This window comes from Thunnus albacares, chromosome 16 (genome assembly GCF_914725855.1).
Source record: "Thunnus albacares chromosome 16, fThuAlb1.1, whole genome shotgun sequence".
Classification (NCBI taxonomy): domain Eukaryota; kingdom Metazoa; phylum Chordata; class Actinopteri; order Scombriformes; family Scombridae; genus Thunnus; species Thunnus albacares.
In genome coordinates this window covers 6,790,046-6,805,865 of record NC_058121.1, presented here as the reverse complement: position 1 = coordinate 6,805,865, position 15,820 = coordinate 6,790,046, and the positions used below count along the sequence as shown (strand labels likewise).

General features: G+C 38.7%; 1 protein-coding gene and 1 long non-coding RNA gene across 6 annotated transcripts in view; one reads left to right on the top strand and one right to left on the bottom strand.

The window, feature by feature from the left end:
• LOC122999796 overlaps positions 1 to 8,281 on the bottom strand; it is a 23,153-nt gene extending 14,872 nt beyond the window's left edge. Inside the window, exons 1-10 of one of the 5 annotated variants that reach the window (XR_006407828.1) lie at positions 8,085 to 8,281; positions 4,091 to 4,187; positions 3,690 to 3,760; positions 3,386 to 3,520; positions 3,138 to 3,222; positions 2,932 to 3,051; positions 2,633 to 2,735; positions 1,584 to 1,725; positions 1,280 to 1,435; positions 444 to 723 (exon numbers count right to left, since the gene is read on the bottom strand). This is a non-coding gene — a long non-coding RNA (uncharacterized LOC122999796). Of the gene's footprint in view, positions 1 to 443; positions 724 to 1,279; positions 1,436 to 1,583; positions 1,726 to 2,632; positions 2,736 to 2,931; positions 3,052 to 3,137; positions 3,284 to 3,385; positions 3,521 to 3,689; positions 3,761 to 4,090; positions 4,188 to 6,421; positions 6,643 to 8,084 lie in introns of those variants that run through there. The other 4 variants (XR_006407830.1, XR_006407827.1, XR_006407829.1 and 1 more) reach the window with 4 other exon arrangements.
• Positions 6,775 to 15,820, top strand: hadhb (hydroxyacyl-CoA dehydrogenase trifunctional multienzyme complex subunit beta). The gene is made up of 16 exons (XM_044377039.1): positions 6,775 to 6,845; positions 8,288 to 8,360; positions 8,824 to 8,865; positions 9,005 to 9,101; positions 9,282 to 9,326; positions 9,643 to 9,742; positions 10,219 to 10,306; positions 11,886 to 12,073; positions 12,264 to 12,444; positions 12,839 to 12,960; positions 13,377 to 13,456; positions 13,554 to 13,601; positions 13,915 to 14,002; positions 14,274 to 14,348; positions 14,854 to 15,018; positions 15,391 to 15,820. Exons 2-16 carry the CDS (start codon positions 8,294 to 8,296, stop codon positions 15,424 to 15,426), a joined length of 1,422 nt encoding a protein of 473 aa, XP_044232974.1. The 5' UTR covers positions 6,775 to 6,845; positions 8,288 to 8,293; the 3' UTR covers positions 15,427 to 15,820.

The following is a 15,820-nucleotide window of genomic DNA, read 5'->3' as shown; positions in this document are numbered from 1 at the left end:
TTCAGGTATATATAACTATCTACAAGTAAAATTGAAACATACCACTGTAACTGCAGTGGTTGTGGTTTCAGAGGTAAATCATCCTTCATAAAAACATTTTAAAAAACTGATATGAACAATTGAAAGCTTGGAACTGAACCAACAGGCTACAAGGTGAATCACAATCTTCTGACTGTAGATTCATGAATAGATAAGAAAGAGAACAAAGAACGGGAGTATAAATTCCCTCTTTGTGTTTCCTCGGACAGTGTTTCCCTATTGAGCTGTGGTGGAAGTTTAGTAACATAAAGAGGAACTTTGGCACTAAAAAGACTGTAACGTTGAACGATATCTACTTTATTTGGCTCATTTGGACGCTGAAGCTTCATATTAGCTTCAGATAAACTTTTAAATCCATTTTTGCACAGAAGGAGGACTGTGGATTTTGGCCCCCATCACTTACATTGCAAGTGCATTATGAAGGGATATTCTAATGGTCAGTATGAACAGGAGGAATGATTACAGCAAGAAAAACATGTCGGTGTTCATTTGGGAACCTGACTATCCTTTAATAATAATCCTTTATAATCAAAATCTGTCCATGCATTAAATAGCGGTATGTACAAGAAGAGTTGTATACAGGTAAATACAAAAAAGAAAAAAAAAAACAGTGCATTCCCTCCTCTTCATTCAAGCCACATTCAGTTTGACAGGAGAGTCTTTATATGGGGAGGAGGCTGGTTTCTGTTAGAGGAAACCAAGAGCACAAGAACCAGGTATGTCACCGTGTTAAGGTCATACTTCAAACACGTTTCAAATTGTATCACCTGAGTTACACTGAGATTTTCAACAAATTAGCTGACTTCCCTCTTGCCTCTGTACATACCCTGCTCCCCCAGTAATACCATAACCAAAAGGAGACCTGCTATAAAGTTAGTGTTTCAGATCATTAAACTATCCTAAACCCACTCTCACCTGTAAAAAAACAAAATACCTTAGGCAAAGTCACTGTTTAACAGCATTAATTATGCACCGTAAAAACAAACACTCGAACAATGTAAAGGCCACAAGTTGAAGGCCACTAAATTGTGCATTTCTCTAACAAATGTCATATACTTTGGGTTTTAGATAAATTATGCTGCAGTTCCTTGTACCCAGAACCACTGGGCTCTGGTTACATTTCCATCATTCCCGTTTTCACACCAGCCTTGTGGACACTTGACCTGACATGAGTTACTCAGTTTCAGCCCTGAGGTTCATTTTAGAAAATGGATGTTGGATCATGTATAAAACTTCTTACTGAGGTCTTTGGTGTGGTCTACCAGCTGCTGGCAGGGTGTGAACTGGTTTCCATAAACTTTCTCGAAATGCATCGTGATGCTGACGAGACGCTCCACCCCGATCAAGTCCACAAACCTGAATGGACCTGATGGATGGGGGTCCAAGATACAAAGGGCTGAAATAACACAAGATTTAAGGATTACATTTTGATTGAAATGATCATTTGTAATCTACCAAATTGGCACTTAGCAGGGAAAATCAGTGTTGGAAAATTTCCATTTAAAACATGGTTCAGGATGTGTGTGTTCAACTAAGAGACATACCGCCCAAGCAAGGAAGTCAAGTCCGAACACTGTTCCAGTGTCTCCCTCTGCTGGCTTTGTCAGTACTCACTCCTGGAGACATAGAACTGCCTCATTTGTAAAGCAAGACATCGGCAGGTGCTGGATGTGAGAGTCTGATGAGCTGCAACAGACACACATGATCTTTTTTTTTTTAAGAGTGAGATCATTTTTTTAATACTCTTTATTCATTATACCACTCCACCTCATTTTCCCAACATCCCAAAGTAAGTAGAAAACAAAAGAAAAAAACGGAACTAAGAAAAAAAGAGTGACAACAAACAAATCCTCTGATTTATTATCTCCATTTTATAGATTTATTAATTGTGTCCTTCTATTTGCTTAGTTGTTAATAATAGTTTATAATATGGGTTATTTGCCCAAAAGTTTATTGGGATAATCCACAATAAGAATTCAGCTCTCTCAGTCTTATATGAGTTCATATGGGCTCCAAGTGAACTGAACTACATGGGCCACAACATGACGGCCTCACACAGTAAACAACAGTCAGACTACTAGATCTTCAACAATTAGTCCATCGACAGAAAATTAATAGGCAACTATTTTAATGCCAACACCATCAAGCAGCATTGCACAGCTGACAGGAAAACCCGAAGCTTGCTGTCAAGCTTCCTGCAAGACATAAAGACCCTTCTCCTTTGTAACTAGACCTTCTAGTCAGCGATTCCTTTGGCCACGCCTACTGCCACCTCCTCAACAGTCCTCTCCTCCTCAGGCCTAAAACCAGGACCTGGAGTAAACCTTCACAAAGGACAAACTAACCATTGAAAACATAGCGGCGGTGTATACATTTTGTCCCTGCCACAACAACGGATGTATGTTTTTTGGAACATAAGAAGCAAAATTTGCATCAGTTACATCAGTTAATTCACAATTTTGAGCTTCTTAATAAAGTTTAATCCTCTCCCACCCTTGTCTAGAGGAGCAAATCACAGAAGATCACAGCAGGAAAACAATACTATGTTTCTTAGTGAGCAAAGCAATCTACAAATGTCACACGTAGAACATACCCAGAGGGTCCACAAGCTGGTGCACTAGACCTATCTTCTTAGCTTTATCAGCCCTGATGTTCCTGCCTGTCAGCATCATGTCAAATGCTCCGGGGAGACCCACCTACACACACACACACGTACACACACACACACACACAGGACAAGGGGATTGCAGATATTGTGAGCTAATGTGCTCCTAAGTGAGACACTTGACCTTAAAATACTCTTGTGTAACTCAGTAGCCACTAGCACAACACTGTGGCGGTGCTTTCAAGCCATTAGTAATTACTGATTAATATGAGTGTGTGTATTTATACCATTTTAGGCAGTCTCTGAGTGCCATCTGCTCCAGGCACAAGTCCTAGCATGACCTCTGCTGCACCCAGGATTGTTTTTCGGCTTTTGGTGGTAACTCAGTACTGGCAGAATATCGCAAACTACAGAGAAGTCAAAGAATTAGTCACATTTTAGTCCACACAAGCAGCATTTTTAACACCTGTCACACACACAGACACCCTTGTACCTCAACGCTTCCACCCAGGCAGAGCCATTGATGGCTACAACAATGGGAATGGGAGAGTTCTCGATCTTCTTGAACATCTGCTGACCTTCCAAAGAGAGATGGGTTACCTTGTCACTGCTCTTACATGACTAGATCATCATTGCTTGCTGTTAGAAAAGTGTGAAAATGCAACAAAATGAACCTTTTCACTCTAGTTCAAACCATATACAAGTGCAGGGAAATCCTTGTTAAAGTCTTAAAAAGCCTACTTGATATCCACGCCAGTGATAAAGCAGCTGGGCTTGCTGGAGACGGAGAACGGCACTTTTCACAGAGCCGTTGGACCAGATCTCACCCATCACCTTCATCAGCTCAGACTGCATCTGCACCGACAGCGCGTTCACCTGCATATACACAAACACACATGCTCCGATTAATCATGTCACATCTGTCAGTGAGAGACTGAGACAGGTCGTCAAGACTGTCACAAATATAATCTCTCTCTGACACGCATGTACTGCCTCATACTCTCGTCCATAAACAAACACCCACACAGAACACACACACAAGCACCTGGGATGTTGGATCGTTGAATCTTACAACTGCCACATCGTCCTTGAGCTCGTAGCTGACGTGTGTTTGAGCTTGATGGAGGAAACAGTAAAATAGATGAGAGACCGTCAGATATGGGGCTACCAGTATTGTATTATTCAAATGTCTGCTAGTTTAACACCTGTCCTTGGAGAACATTAGCACAAATTTAGTTAAAAATTTAGTCTAAAATCTTACCTTTTAAGTCAGTGCTTTGATGGTCATATTTAATGTGACAGAGGGAAAACAAAATAATTAAACTTTTGTTTTTGGCCATTTTATGACAGCGTAATTCACCTCCTGGTCTGGGAGAAACCTTCATATCAGAGAAGGAACACATCAACTTGATAATATCTGACTTTTAATAAAATATTTCACATTACCTTGGTATTTTTCCAAAAATCATCAGTCTGGCCCCATTAGTGAGCTGATATTTACCTGCCAGTGATGAAGACATTGAGAGACACCTGCTCACATGACCTAAGACACAGAGCAACACAGCAACATTAACTATGACCCAGATTGCCATCACATGAGGCAGAGACAGGTGTGACCCTTGATCTACTTTTGGGATTCTCACAGAGTGGCAGAGTGTTAACACAGCTCTACTCCAGCCAGGCAGTGTATACATAGATACAGATACACAGCATACATATTAGTACCAGAGTGTTGTGAGTGAGTGTTACAAGAAGAAATTCAGATTGTATGGAAGTGTTGCTGACCTTGGCAAAAAGGACATTTCCACTGTGTGTAGTACAACCTTTATCATAAAATTGTATCTTCTGTCTAATGTGCAGTGGTTGTAAGTAGCCAAGTACTGTATTTAAGTAAAATTTTGAGGTACTTGTACTTTACTTGAGTATTACTTTTACTTGAGAAGAATTTTTTATGCAGGACTTTTATTTGTAATGGAGTATTTTTACATTGCTGTATTGGTACTTTTACATAAGTACAGGGTCTGAATACTTCTTCCACTGCTGCTAATGTGCTAAATTTGAGTTTTTACAGCCAATCAGAAACCAGCAATAGTAACACACAGCAAGCAAACACACAAAAAGTTACTATTCTGGTATCAAAAGAGTGGCAGCCTATAACATTAACTTAATTTATGTATGGAAATTTAATGCTGCCTTGACTATCAAGAGACACAGGCATTTTAGGGTAGAATATGTTTTTTTCTATGTCCCTAGAAGTCTTGTAAAAGTGCTTTACTCATGTTAAAGCAGCATTGCACATTAACGTCTGGGGATTATACTGCCACCAAGTGACTTTGCTAAGTATTGTTGCCACAATCTAGGTGAAAGTTCACCTTGGTTTTTATCAATGAAACGGAGAGACAGACAGTATCATGGAAGAAACTGCGCAGATAAATATCTTCAGAGTTGAAAAGGTTTGTGTGTTTTATGCAAAAAGTGGGTTCATCTGAAGCGGTTAGTACTCTTCGTTTAAACCTCACAGAGTTGAAAATGACTTCACTGGACATTAGTAATATCAGTTGATATTATATTTAAATTTCAGGCATTGGTGTTATTAGCTAATTTTTGATATTTGCTCAGACATGTCATTTAATTAAACAACTCTATTACTGTGGGAGAGAATCCCAAAGCGAAAATAGGGCTTTTTTTAAAGAAGAAACAAGGTGTCAGTGACAACTGAGCTTAGCTAATAAAATTGTTCTGGAATCAATCCAAACATCAAACCTATTTTTTAAATAATGGGAGAAATATTAACCATTTAATGCCACTCTCCTTTTCCATCAAGTCAAGTCGATTTTATTTGTATAGTACTTTTCATTCACAATGGCAGTTCAAGGTGCTTAAAATCAGCATGAAAGCAATTGATTGACATGATAAAATCATTTAAAAGAAAAGTTTAAAAATACAGAAATACAACAATTAAAATGAACACCAAATCAAACACACACACATGCACACACAAATAATAATAATAATAATAATAATAATAATAATCTCTCGGGTCATCTGGTAGTTTTATTTGTTTGTTTGTTTTTTCCATGAGCGGATCAGGAGCAGAGTTATTATTGCACATGTCATTAAGACATGAACATTATTTTAAAGAAAGGTAAATGTGCCACAGCTTGTCCAACTGATTTTTTCAGACACACACACACACACACACACACACACACACACAGAGAGAGACACACACACAGGTGAGCTGATGTCACAGTGAAATATTTAACCATAAGTTTGGGAGTTGAATGATAAATAATACAAGTAGAAGTTTCTGAGATGATTTAAAGATATCAATCAATAAACTGAAAGAAGCACAGATCTGCAGGATCTCAGGTGAGGTTTGAAAACCTTACAGCAGATAGTTGGTTCAAACAGAGTAGAATACTACCTGCAGGTCATTATACATTTTATACTGTATGAAATGTCAGTTTTAAATATTAATTTTGGTCTCAGATTTCCAACAATAAAACAAACTGTAGCAATCAGACAAATTCAACATGTTACAATTCCGGTTTCAGACAAGCAAATACATATTCAGTAAAGTGAACATGTTTGCAGTCAGGCTCTTTATGTATGCTTATGTGTACATATGGAACATATGAAAGAGAAAAGAGAGCTATAACTATTTTGGCCCAACTAAAAAAATGTCCCTACCAAAGTTAAAAACCAAACCTACTGGAGATGTGGGAACTGTCTTCAATAAAACAGACCTTAAATTATTAATTTCATAAAACATACCTGACAATGAAGGTTATCTGCAGCTTGCAAACCTGTCAAACTGTCATCTCCAACCTGCACCCTACATACCTACAAAAACGTTCAGGCTGTTGGTTGGAGGCCTAAAAGTTTTCTAATAAGGACCCCACAATACGCTGTTGTATCGCCGTCGCCTAAAATATTAAATTATTGAAATCATTATATATCATTTGATGTAAAAGCGATGTTTTGCGATGTCGGTATAATAAACTATAATTAAAAGAGCTCTAAAACACAAGCAGGTATGTGGCTTTTTATTGGTTGTCAATGTGTCCGTTATGGCATATTTTAGGTCAGCTACTATCTTGGTGGGTCCTTAGGTTTTGTAGTTCAGTAGCGCTGACGGAGAGTCTGCCCAAGCGTTTGACTGGGGAGCAGCGTCGGTACACACACAACTCAAATACAGGTAAGATTCACCTCGGTTATCATTCCTGATAATGAGTCTGTTAAAGGGAAAAAGCCTGCAAATATGTTTGTTCATCTTGGGAATAGCGGGCTAGATACAAAAACGCCCTGGAAACGTATGCAAGTAACGTTAGTTAGCGCTATTAGCTTGAAGCTAACCTTCAGCTTCATTGTTTTTCTATTAAAATTGTGTCATAAATGCATTTTACTAATTGGTGTGAACTTAACTTTATATAGTCAAATATTTAATTGACCTGTAGACAGTTGTGACCCTGTTTGAGTCTGGAGGTTACGGGTTTCTGCCTCTGTCATTCTCCAGGAGAGGAATCTAGGTGAAGGGTCAAAGCCGGGATAGATAGGGGGTTGGGCTGGGTCACCCGTCAATGATATGTCATATTATCCCACATAATAAAACATATAAGAGGAAACATTATTAAAGCTGGTCAAATTATCTTTCATTCTGCTGTGTTAAAGTCAACACAATTTATATTCAATAAGAGCAAATGCGGAACAGAATAGGACCTCAACGCATCGTTAAAGGTGTTTTAGGTTCAGTGGTGGAAAGTAAGTAAGTACATTTACTCAAGTACTGTATTTAAGTATAATTTGAGGTACTTATGCTTTACTCGAGTATTTCCATTTGACGCTACTTTATACTTCCACTCCACGACGTTTCAGAGGGAAATATTGTACTTTCTACTCCACGACATTTATTTGACAGCTTTAGTAACTTTTCAGATGAAGATTTGGCACAATAGATAATATAACAAGCTTTTAAAATACAACACATTTTTAAAAATGAAATTACTGCACTGATAAGCAACTTAACATTTCATTTGCACAGTTGTACATGGAGTTAGCTCTCTCTACACTAGCTGTTGTTCTCTCTATGCTGGAAATATTGGGGTGTGTTCAACTTCCTGTAAATAAGCTAACATTTTCTAACACATATTGTCACATTAAACCACATAATCTGCATAGTCATAGGTCAGAGTTAGGTAATTAGAAACACAGACTCATGCTGTGTTTTTATGTCTAGTGTGATTCATTCCTTCAGGTTGATACAGTTGACGATTTGCCTATAGAACTATGCAAGGCAGCTTTATTTATATAGGTCATTTCATACCCAGGGCAATACAAAGTGCTTTACAGAAAATAAAAGAATATTACAGCACAAACAATGCAGAATTATTGAATAAAAATGTCAATGCCAATTCAGACAAAGAAAGCTTAGAATTACCTGAAGTGGTCAAGGGATCTCAGAAGATTTTGAAAGCTGTCACACATTCAGCGTAATTTTTCTGGAAATCATCAGACTGTTTGAGCAAAAGAAGACAAAGTGGAAATAAGCACATTTTTTAGCATATAGAAATGTTTTCATTAGCTGTTTTCAGAGCTATGGTGATAACTTTGCAGTCACAATTACAATTTCTTTCTTTGTAGAACATAATGGCTTCCATGCTGCTGACCTCGATGCGTAGCTGCCCAGTCAGCCCTGCCTGGGCAGTGCAGTTTGGTGAGTCATCTACACCTTCAACAGTTATCAAGGCTTCAAATTACATCACAGGAATAATACAAAATCTTCTCCCAAACAGGAAGCCAGAAATGCAATATATACTTCAACATTATGAACATTTATATTAATAATACAGATGTGATATATGGCCACTATCACTTGTCTGATAATTTGTCTGCCCCTGCTGTCACGTTACACAACTTGGTTCAATCACCAAGTTGTATAATTGATACAGACATCTGCTTTATGAATTTAAGCTGCTAAAACATTGTTTTGTGCTCTTGACAGTGTAATGTATATAATGTGTATTACTGTTAATCAGGTGAGACGTTGGTGCCCGCTTAAGTTTGAAGGGTTGACGTGTTTTAAAAGATTTTAAATGGAGGATGATGAGGAACATCTTTCTGTGTGTGTGTGTGTGTGTGTGTGTGTGTGTGTGTGTGTGTGTGTGTGTGTGTTTCAGCTGCACGCTCTCTCAGTACGTCAGCACAGCTGCAGGCTCAGGGTAAGTCATTACTCTAACTGATTTCATTTACATGCACCTAAAATAAATCAGCTTTCAATCATGTATGCTCACGTGGATTGCTCAGGTCAACTCTCAACTATCAAAATCTGTGAACCTGTTATTTATTTATTTTTTTCAGTTCAGACAAAGAGCAAGAAGACTCTGGCCCGACCTGGTCTGAAGAACATAGTACTGGTCGAAGGAGTCCGAACCCCTTTCCTTCTGTCTGGAACCACGTACGTCTCTACTCTTTACTTAGAAGTTTGCTGGCTATAGCCTGAAGGAAGCATACATTTATGATCCTTATACTTTGACAAGAAAGCTGCTCAAAACTACAACCTGTAGTCCAGTGACTTTTAGTGAGAGAGATGATCTCAGTGGCTTGAAGGTGAAACTTTACTGCTGTGTGTTTACAGGTATGCTGACCTGATGCCCCATGACTTGGCCAGAGCAGCTCTACAGTAAGTGTATTTATGTCCTGTGGTGTTTGTTGCATTAACTGTTATAACACTATAAAGTCCATTATGACACTTTTTATGAAGACAACCAGTGAAACCTTCAAGGATCAGTGGCATTAAGCACCTTGCATAATAAAAGATCCTCTGTAATTGTTGAAAACAAGAGTTTCACTGTTACTGCTCTGTAATAAATATAATAAATCTATTCAGGATGTTGTTTTTCTCTTCCTCCTTTCAGTCTTTTCACAAGACACTTTATGCATGGCAGTTTTTTTTTTTTAGTGCTGCTGTGACTTAAAAACTGTTTGGATTTCTGTAGGGGTCTGCTGCACAAGACAGCTCTTCCCAAAGACGCTGTAGACTACATCATCTATGGAACAGTCATTCAGGAGGTCAAGACAAGCAATGTAGCAAGAGAGGTATCAACACACACACACACATACACATACACACGTACACCCAAAAATGTTTGTAGTATCTGGACCTTCACACACCTTGAATATGTTTCATATGTATACTCTCTTTAAGCCTTGATCTTACACACCAGCACTGCACACAGCTCAAGGGAATGTATTCAAATGTCTTGTTTTCTCAGACCAACACTCCAAAACCCAAGGATTTACAGTTTACTGTCTTTTTTTTTTTTTTTTTTTTTTTTTTTTTGCATATTTTTTGGCATTTTTGCTTGAAAATATCAAAGTTGCTGATTTACTTTCTTTCAATCGAACAAGCAATTCATTGACTAATATTGCAAAAATCATAATGTCATACAGCAGTTCAACTTTTGGAAGAGAATCTAAAACTGGCAAGAATGTTTTATACCTTTTGTGTGTACATTTGTAAAGAGAGCCACTGTTCAGTCGTGTATCTCCGTGTTGTTTGACTGTGATTTCAGGCAGCACTGGGTGCAGGCTTCTCCGACAAGATCCCAGCTCACACCGTCACCATGGCCTGCATCTCCTCCAACCAAGCTATGACCTCAGGTATGTCAGTGAAGGTGATCCTTTTCCATCTTCCTTTTGACTTTGTGGTGTTTGAAATCTCCACACCCGAGCCTCACCCCCTTGTAACTTGTATATTTTGGGCTGGGCAATGATTATAGTTATTTATATAATGTTATAAATCATTTACTTTAATTAGGGACCAAGCCCAGAAGGCAGAGGACTACTGTAAAACAGTAGTCCTGTAAAACAGTAGTCTTCGCCTAAGGGTGAGGACTCTATTGTTTTTCGTGTGTGTGTTTCTTTGTTTCTTTCTTTATTTATTTATTTATTATTACGGGACTTCAACAAACTTTGATATGACATGACTTATGACACTGTGCTGAAAAAAAGTTGTTAAAAACTTTGCAATAACTCGAATGGTTTGGATTTTATAAGCCCTGAAAGTTGCAGTGCCACATCACACCTTACAATGTAAACCAATGGGGAGGCAATATATGGGCATGAACTTTGTGTCAAACAGAGGCTTCTGACATCTAAACCATAAGTCTGACCACTTTCAAACCTGTATCAATGGATTCGCCACGAAATTTCAAACAAAAAAATGATTTCTAATGTAAGATTTGGCCAAAGTCATGGGATTTATGAGGAGATTTCACAAGAATTGTTCTCTAAAATCCTCCTCTCTGACTGCTCCTAGTGATGTCACTCCCTCAGTGCTGTGAAACATTCTGCAATACACACTCATTATGAAATCACAGGAGGAGCAAGAAAAGACTTTAAAACTCACACTCGAATATCTCAAAAACAGTAAGAGATAGAAAACACATGTAAATTCAAGATTTGTAGGTTAAAGTCTTGTGACTCATTTAAAGTTCAAATGAAGTCTGTATCTAAAACTATGTGGAAGCAGTAAATGTTCAAAAAGGTTTGGGTTCGCTCACACTCTCAATTTACTAATTGAAATTCAAGTGAATGGGCCCAAAACTTGCATGATTTTGATGACACAGGTGTGAGCAAGACAGACATGTCTCACCCTGCAGAAAATTCTCATCCTGCCAATCAATCTTTCAAAATAAAAGCACACCTCACTTGTAATAAATATCCCTCATTTTTAAAAAGCGAAATGATTGCTAGAGTGCGAGGTCCCGACCAACGCTGCTTGCAGCTTTAATTGGAATCGTATCCTGATATAAACATATTGTGTTCTGATTTAACAAACCTATCACCAGGCCTATGTAGTCCCACACTGAAGCTGCAAAAAGAGTGACATTGTTTGATGGTATTGTTCTTTTGTTTGTTATGTATTGTTTACTGCTGTGTAGTGAAGTAACGCACTATTTGAATCCTGACAAACAAAAGCAAAGACAATACAGATATCTTATGACAATGAAAGAAGTGCTGATTCTGGATGAAATGTCTGCTGGTGTAAAATAATCACAGCAGGAGACCATGATCAGATGTGTCTTTTTGTCATTACACACAGACACCTACATTTAAGGATGCACAAGAAAAAATACAGTAGCCAATCTCCCCTTTGGTTTTTTTTCTTTTCTTTTTGGCTGCCTCCCTCCCCGTTTGACCTTTTCTTTGTCTTTTTCTCCTCTTTCCTTCTCTCTAGCTGTTGGTCTGATTGCTGCAGGCCAGTGTGATGCCGTTGTGGCAGGGGGAGTGGAGTTCATGTCCGATGTTCCTATCCGTCACAGCCGCAAGATGAGGAAGACCATGTTGTCCCTCAACAAGGCAAAGACCCTTGGCCAGAGGCTCAGTTTGATTGGCAGCATCCGGCTGGCGCACCTCTCCCCAGAGGTATATATTCACATAAGCTCTATGAGAGTTGCACCACTATCAGTTTTGTTATCAGATGTACCTGAATGGTTTGATTCTAAATTTATGGGAATGCCTCTTGAAACATCAGAAATCAAATCAAAGTTCTTCTGTTTTATCTGAAGTACAGTATAGTATCCCCTATTGTAACCTTTGTATTTTGTGTGTGTAGCTTCCTGCTGTGGCTGAGTTCTCTACAGCTGAAACAATGGGCCACAGTGCTGACCGTCTAGCAGCTGCATTCGGGGTCTCCAGAGTGGAGCAGGATGAGTTCGCTCTGCGATCACACGGTCTGGCCAAAAAAGCCCAGGACGCAGGGCTGCTGGAGGATGTCATCTCCTTCAAAGTGCCAGGTAAACACACCTTGAAACCAGAATACAGGACGTTACTCATCAAACCCATCATTTAAGTACATTTTGATACTGATAAGCTCTGTCAGTTTGCCTGATTATGCAGCAATCATAACACCTCAGATACAACTGATGGGATTTTGACTCAAGATGAAAACATTTGGCATTATACTGCATGCCAGTATTGTAACTTTTTTTTTTGCAAGAAAAGGCTACAGACAATACAAATCATTATTATTACATTGTATAAAACAGACTTGAATCTCATATATATGGATTGAGGTGATTGATTGCCGTTGCGACATGTTTACTGCTGCCATGTTTTGAAGTTTAAGTTTTTCTTCATAAAAAACATAATTTTGTCTTGATTTTTTTGATTCATTTTTGTCTTTCCTAGGTCGTGATATTGTTTCCAAGGACAACGGCATCCGCCCGTCCTCCATGGAGCAGATGGCCAAACTGAAACCAGCCTTCATTAAACCTCACGGCACAGTGACTGCCGCCAACTCCTCCTTCCTGGTAAACACACAAACACAAACACACACACACACACACACACCAGGCCCTACAGCACTTTCAGTGCTCTTAATTACTCTTTACTGGTTTAAAACAGTGTGTGTGTTTGTGTGTGTGTGTAAACCTCACTTCAACTCTAGCCAGCCAGTGGCCCAAGCCAAACACTGTTAAATCATGATTGAGGATGGCAGATCTTGTCAGTTAAGCTAGCTAGTTTGGGTTTGATTCGTTCATTAGCTTTAACACTCTGGCTGCTAAAGAATGAATTTGTCTGGTGAATTTCTGGGACTATTGATGGTCCTTCCCACACTATCCTCCCCTCAATCTTGTGTTTTTTCCATTAACAACTGATTTAGCTCACACTGTCACCACTCATGCATTACCCTGACTGTAAACTGCTTGTTCATGTGTGTTCTCAGACTGACGGTGCCTCTGCTGTGCTCATCATGTCTGAAGAGAAAGCCTTGGCTATGGGTTACAAGCCTAAAGCCTACCTCAGGTAACTGCACTCCTCTCTGTTTGGTAGAGCAGCCTCAATTTCCCTGATGATGTTATTTCAGTTGATGTGCTGATCATGTTATGTTTCATCCTGGCAGAGACTTTGTCTACGTGTCTCAGGACCCCAAAGATCAGCTGCTTTTGGGGTGAGTCCCTCAGTTTCTTATCTCTGTATTAGTTGATCAGTTCATATATTACTGTTCATTTATATTTATATTAAAATATAAAGAAAGTAGCAGAATATGTCTGTCAGAGACAAATCTAGAGAACCTAAGCATCTAGTTATTAAGGAAAGAGCTGAGATGGAACCGTGATAGTTGACCCTGTGTGTAGTTAACTGATATTTGGGCAGAATTGTTCATTTGAAAACAACAAAAGAGTTGAAGGGGAAAAAAGTTTATTTTAATTTTATTTCTGGTGACTCAATATGAATTTTTCTACTCTATTTGACTCTCTCAGGCCAACATACAGTACACCCAAAGTCCTGGAACGTGCCGGGTTGAGCATGAGTGACATTGACGTCTTTGAGTTCCACGAGGCATTCGCAGTAAGTTATCACAACACATCTGGGAAAGATAGATATGCATTTTTCAAATAACTGAACCAGAGTTATTGATCCCATTTCTGTGTCTGCCTTAATCCAATTGTGGCCTGCATTATTCATGGACATCAATGTTTGAGGAGAGGTGGAGTAAGATTTGATTGGTTTGCTTCACATCCTGCACTACTTAGTACTTTTGAATCAGTAGAAATCAATGTCTTTTCAGTCTGGTATCTATGGTAACATGCGGATATATATATTTTTTTGTGTCTTCCAGGGCCAGATAATGGCAAATCTGAAGGCTATGGACTCAGATTGGTTCGCCCAGACGTATATGGGCAGGAAATCAAAGGTAAAGACGGCTGCAGCTGTTGGCTTTTTGTCAGAGGAGATCCATACCATACTGCATATTCAAATGTTAGCCGTATCATGCACCCAGATAAAGTACAGAGAGAATTATGGCTACAATAATTATGAAAAAATTTCATATCAGCACATATCTAGCTGGAATCATGTTGATATGTGTTGATATGACAGTCTGATGATACAAAATCTCTGTAAATGATAGTTGTGAAAGAATTTAGACCTTGTTTTGTTAGTTTGTGTTGATATTACAACGAAACTTACAGTGTAGTTTAAAGGATGAAGCTGTTGATATTCTGTATCTAAAAACTAATAGTTATTAAAGAGCAAAGCAGCACTTAGTTTCATGTTAATGGTTTTAGGAAACCATTAATATCTCACCTTGAGTTCATGCTAATGTTTTATTTTTATATTCCATTTCAGTCTAAGAGAAGTTCTGATTTAACCAACAAAGAAATATTCAGTCCTTACCGTGTGTGTGTGTGTGTGTTTAGGTGGGGACTCCTCCCATGGAGAAGTTCAACCTGTGGGGAGGCTCTCTGTCTTTGGGTCACCCGTTCGGAGCCACAGGCTGCAGGCTGGTAACCACAGTTGCGCACCGCCTGAAGAAGGAGGGAGGACAGTATGGACTGGTGGCGGCTTGTGCTGCTGGAGGACAGGTGACCGATAAACACGAAACCTTAGAATTATGACTTTTTTTCCCCCTTCATTAAAGTTACACTTCACAATTTAAAGTGTTACATTGTTTGGTTCTACTGCCTGTCATTTTAAAACTTCTGGAGATGTAGATTTTAATGTAATACAGAATGTTTCTACAGTGTGCACCACATAACACGTTGGTGATCTAGACCATATGACACTAAAAAATTTCCAAATTGCAATTTTCTGTTGCAGCTTATTTGTATTTTAAAAAGAATGTTTAATAACGCTGTCGTTCATCTTTATTAATTTAGATGACTTACCTGATCGAATGAATCTTTCCATTCTATTGATTAGTTTTCCTGACATGCTTGTAATCTTTTGTTTTCCAGGGTCATGCCATGGTGATCGAGGCCTACCCCCACTAAAACATGTGCATTATCATTTGTAACCTGATCTTCAGCTTCATCGTGACGGCTACACAAGTGACTAACATCCAGACAACAGAGTGTACATACTAGCACCACTTTGCCTTGATCAGACAGGAGTCGGATTCAGAATGTGACTGTGTGTGTGTGTGTGTGAGGAACTTTGCGTAAATTCAACTTTGCATAGAGGCTGTTAATTTATAGCAGAATAATGTTGAAGGATGCCGCATTTGATTTTATAGACTTTGGAGCGCGTCATGATGCCGTTTTGAGTCTAATGTAACATAGCAAAGTTTAAGCACTCAGACCAGCTACAGTGATGCTGATGTTTATAAACGCTGTAATATTTTTTTCTTACAAACTGTTGAAATTAAACGGTGTGATGACGACCACA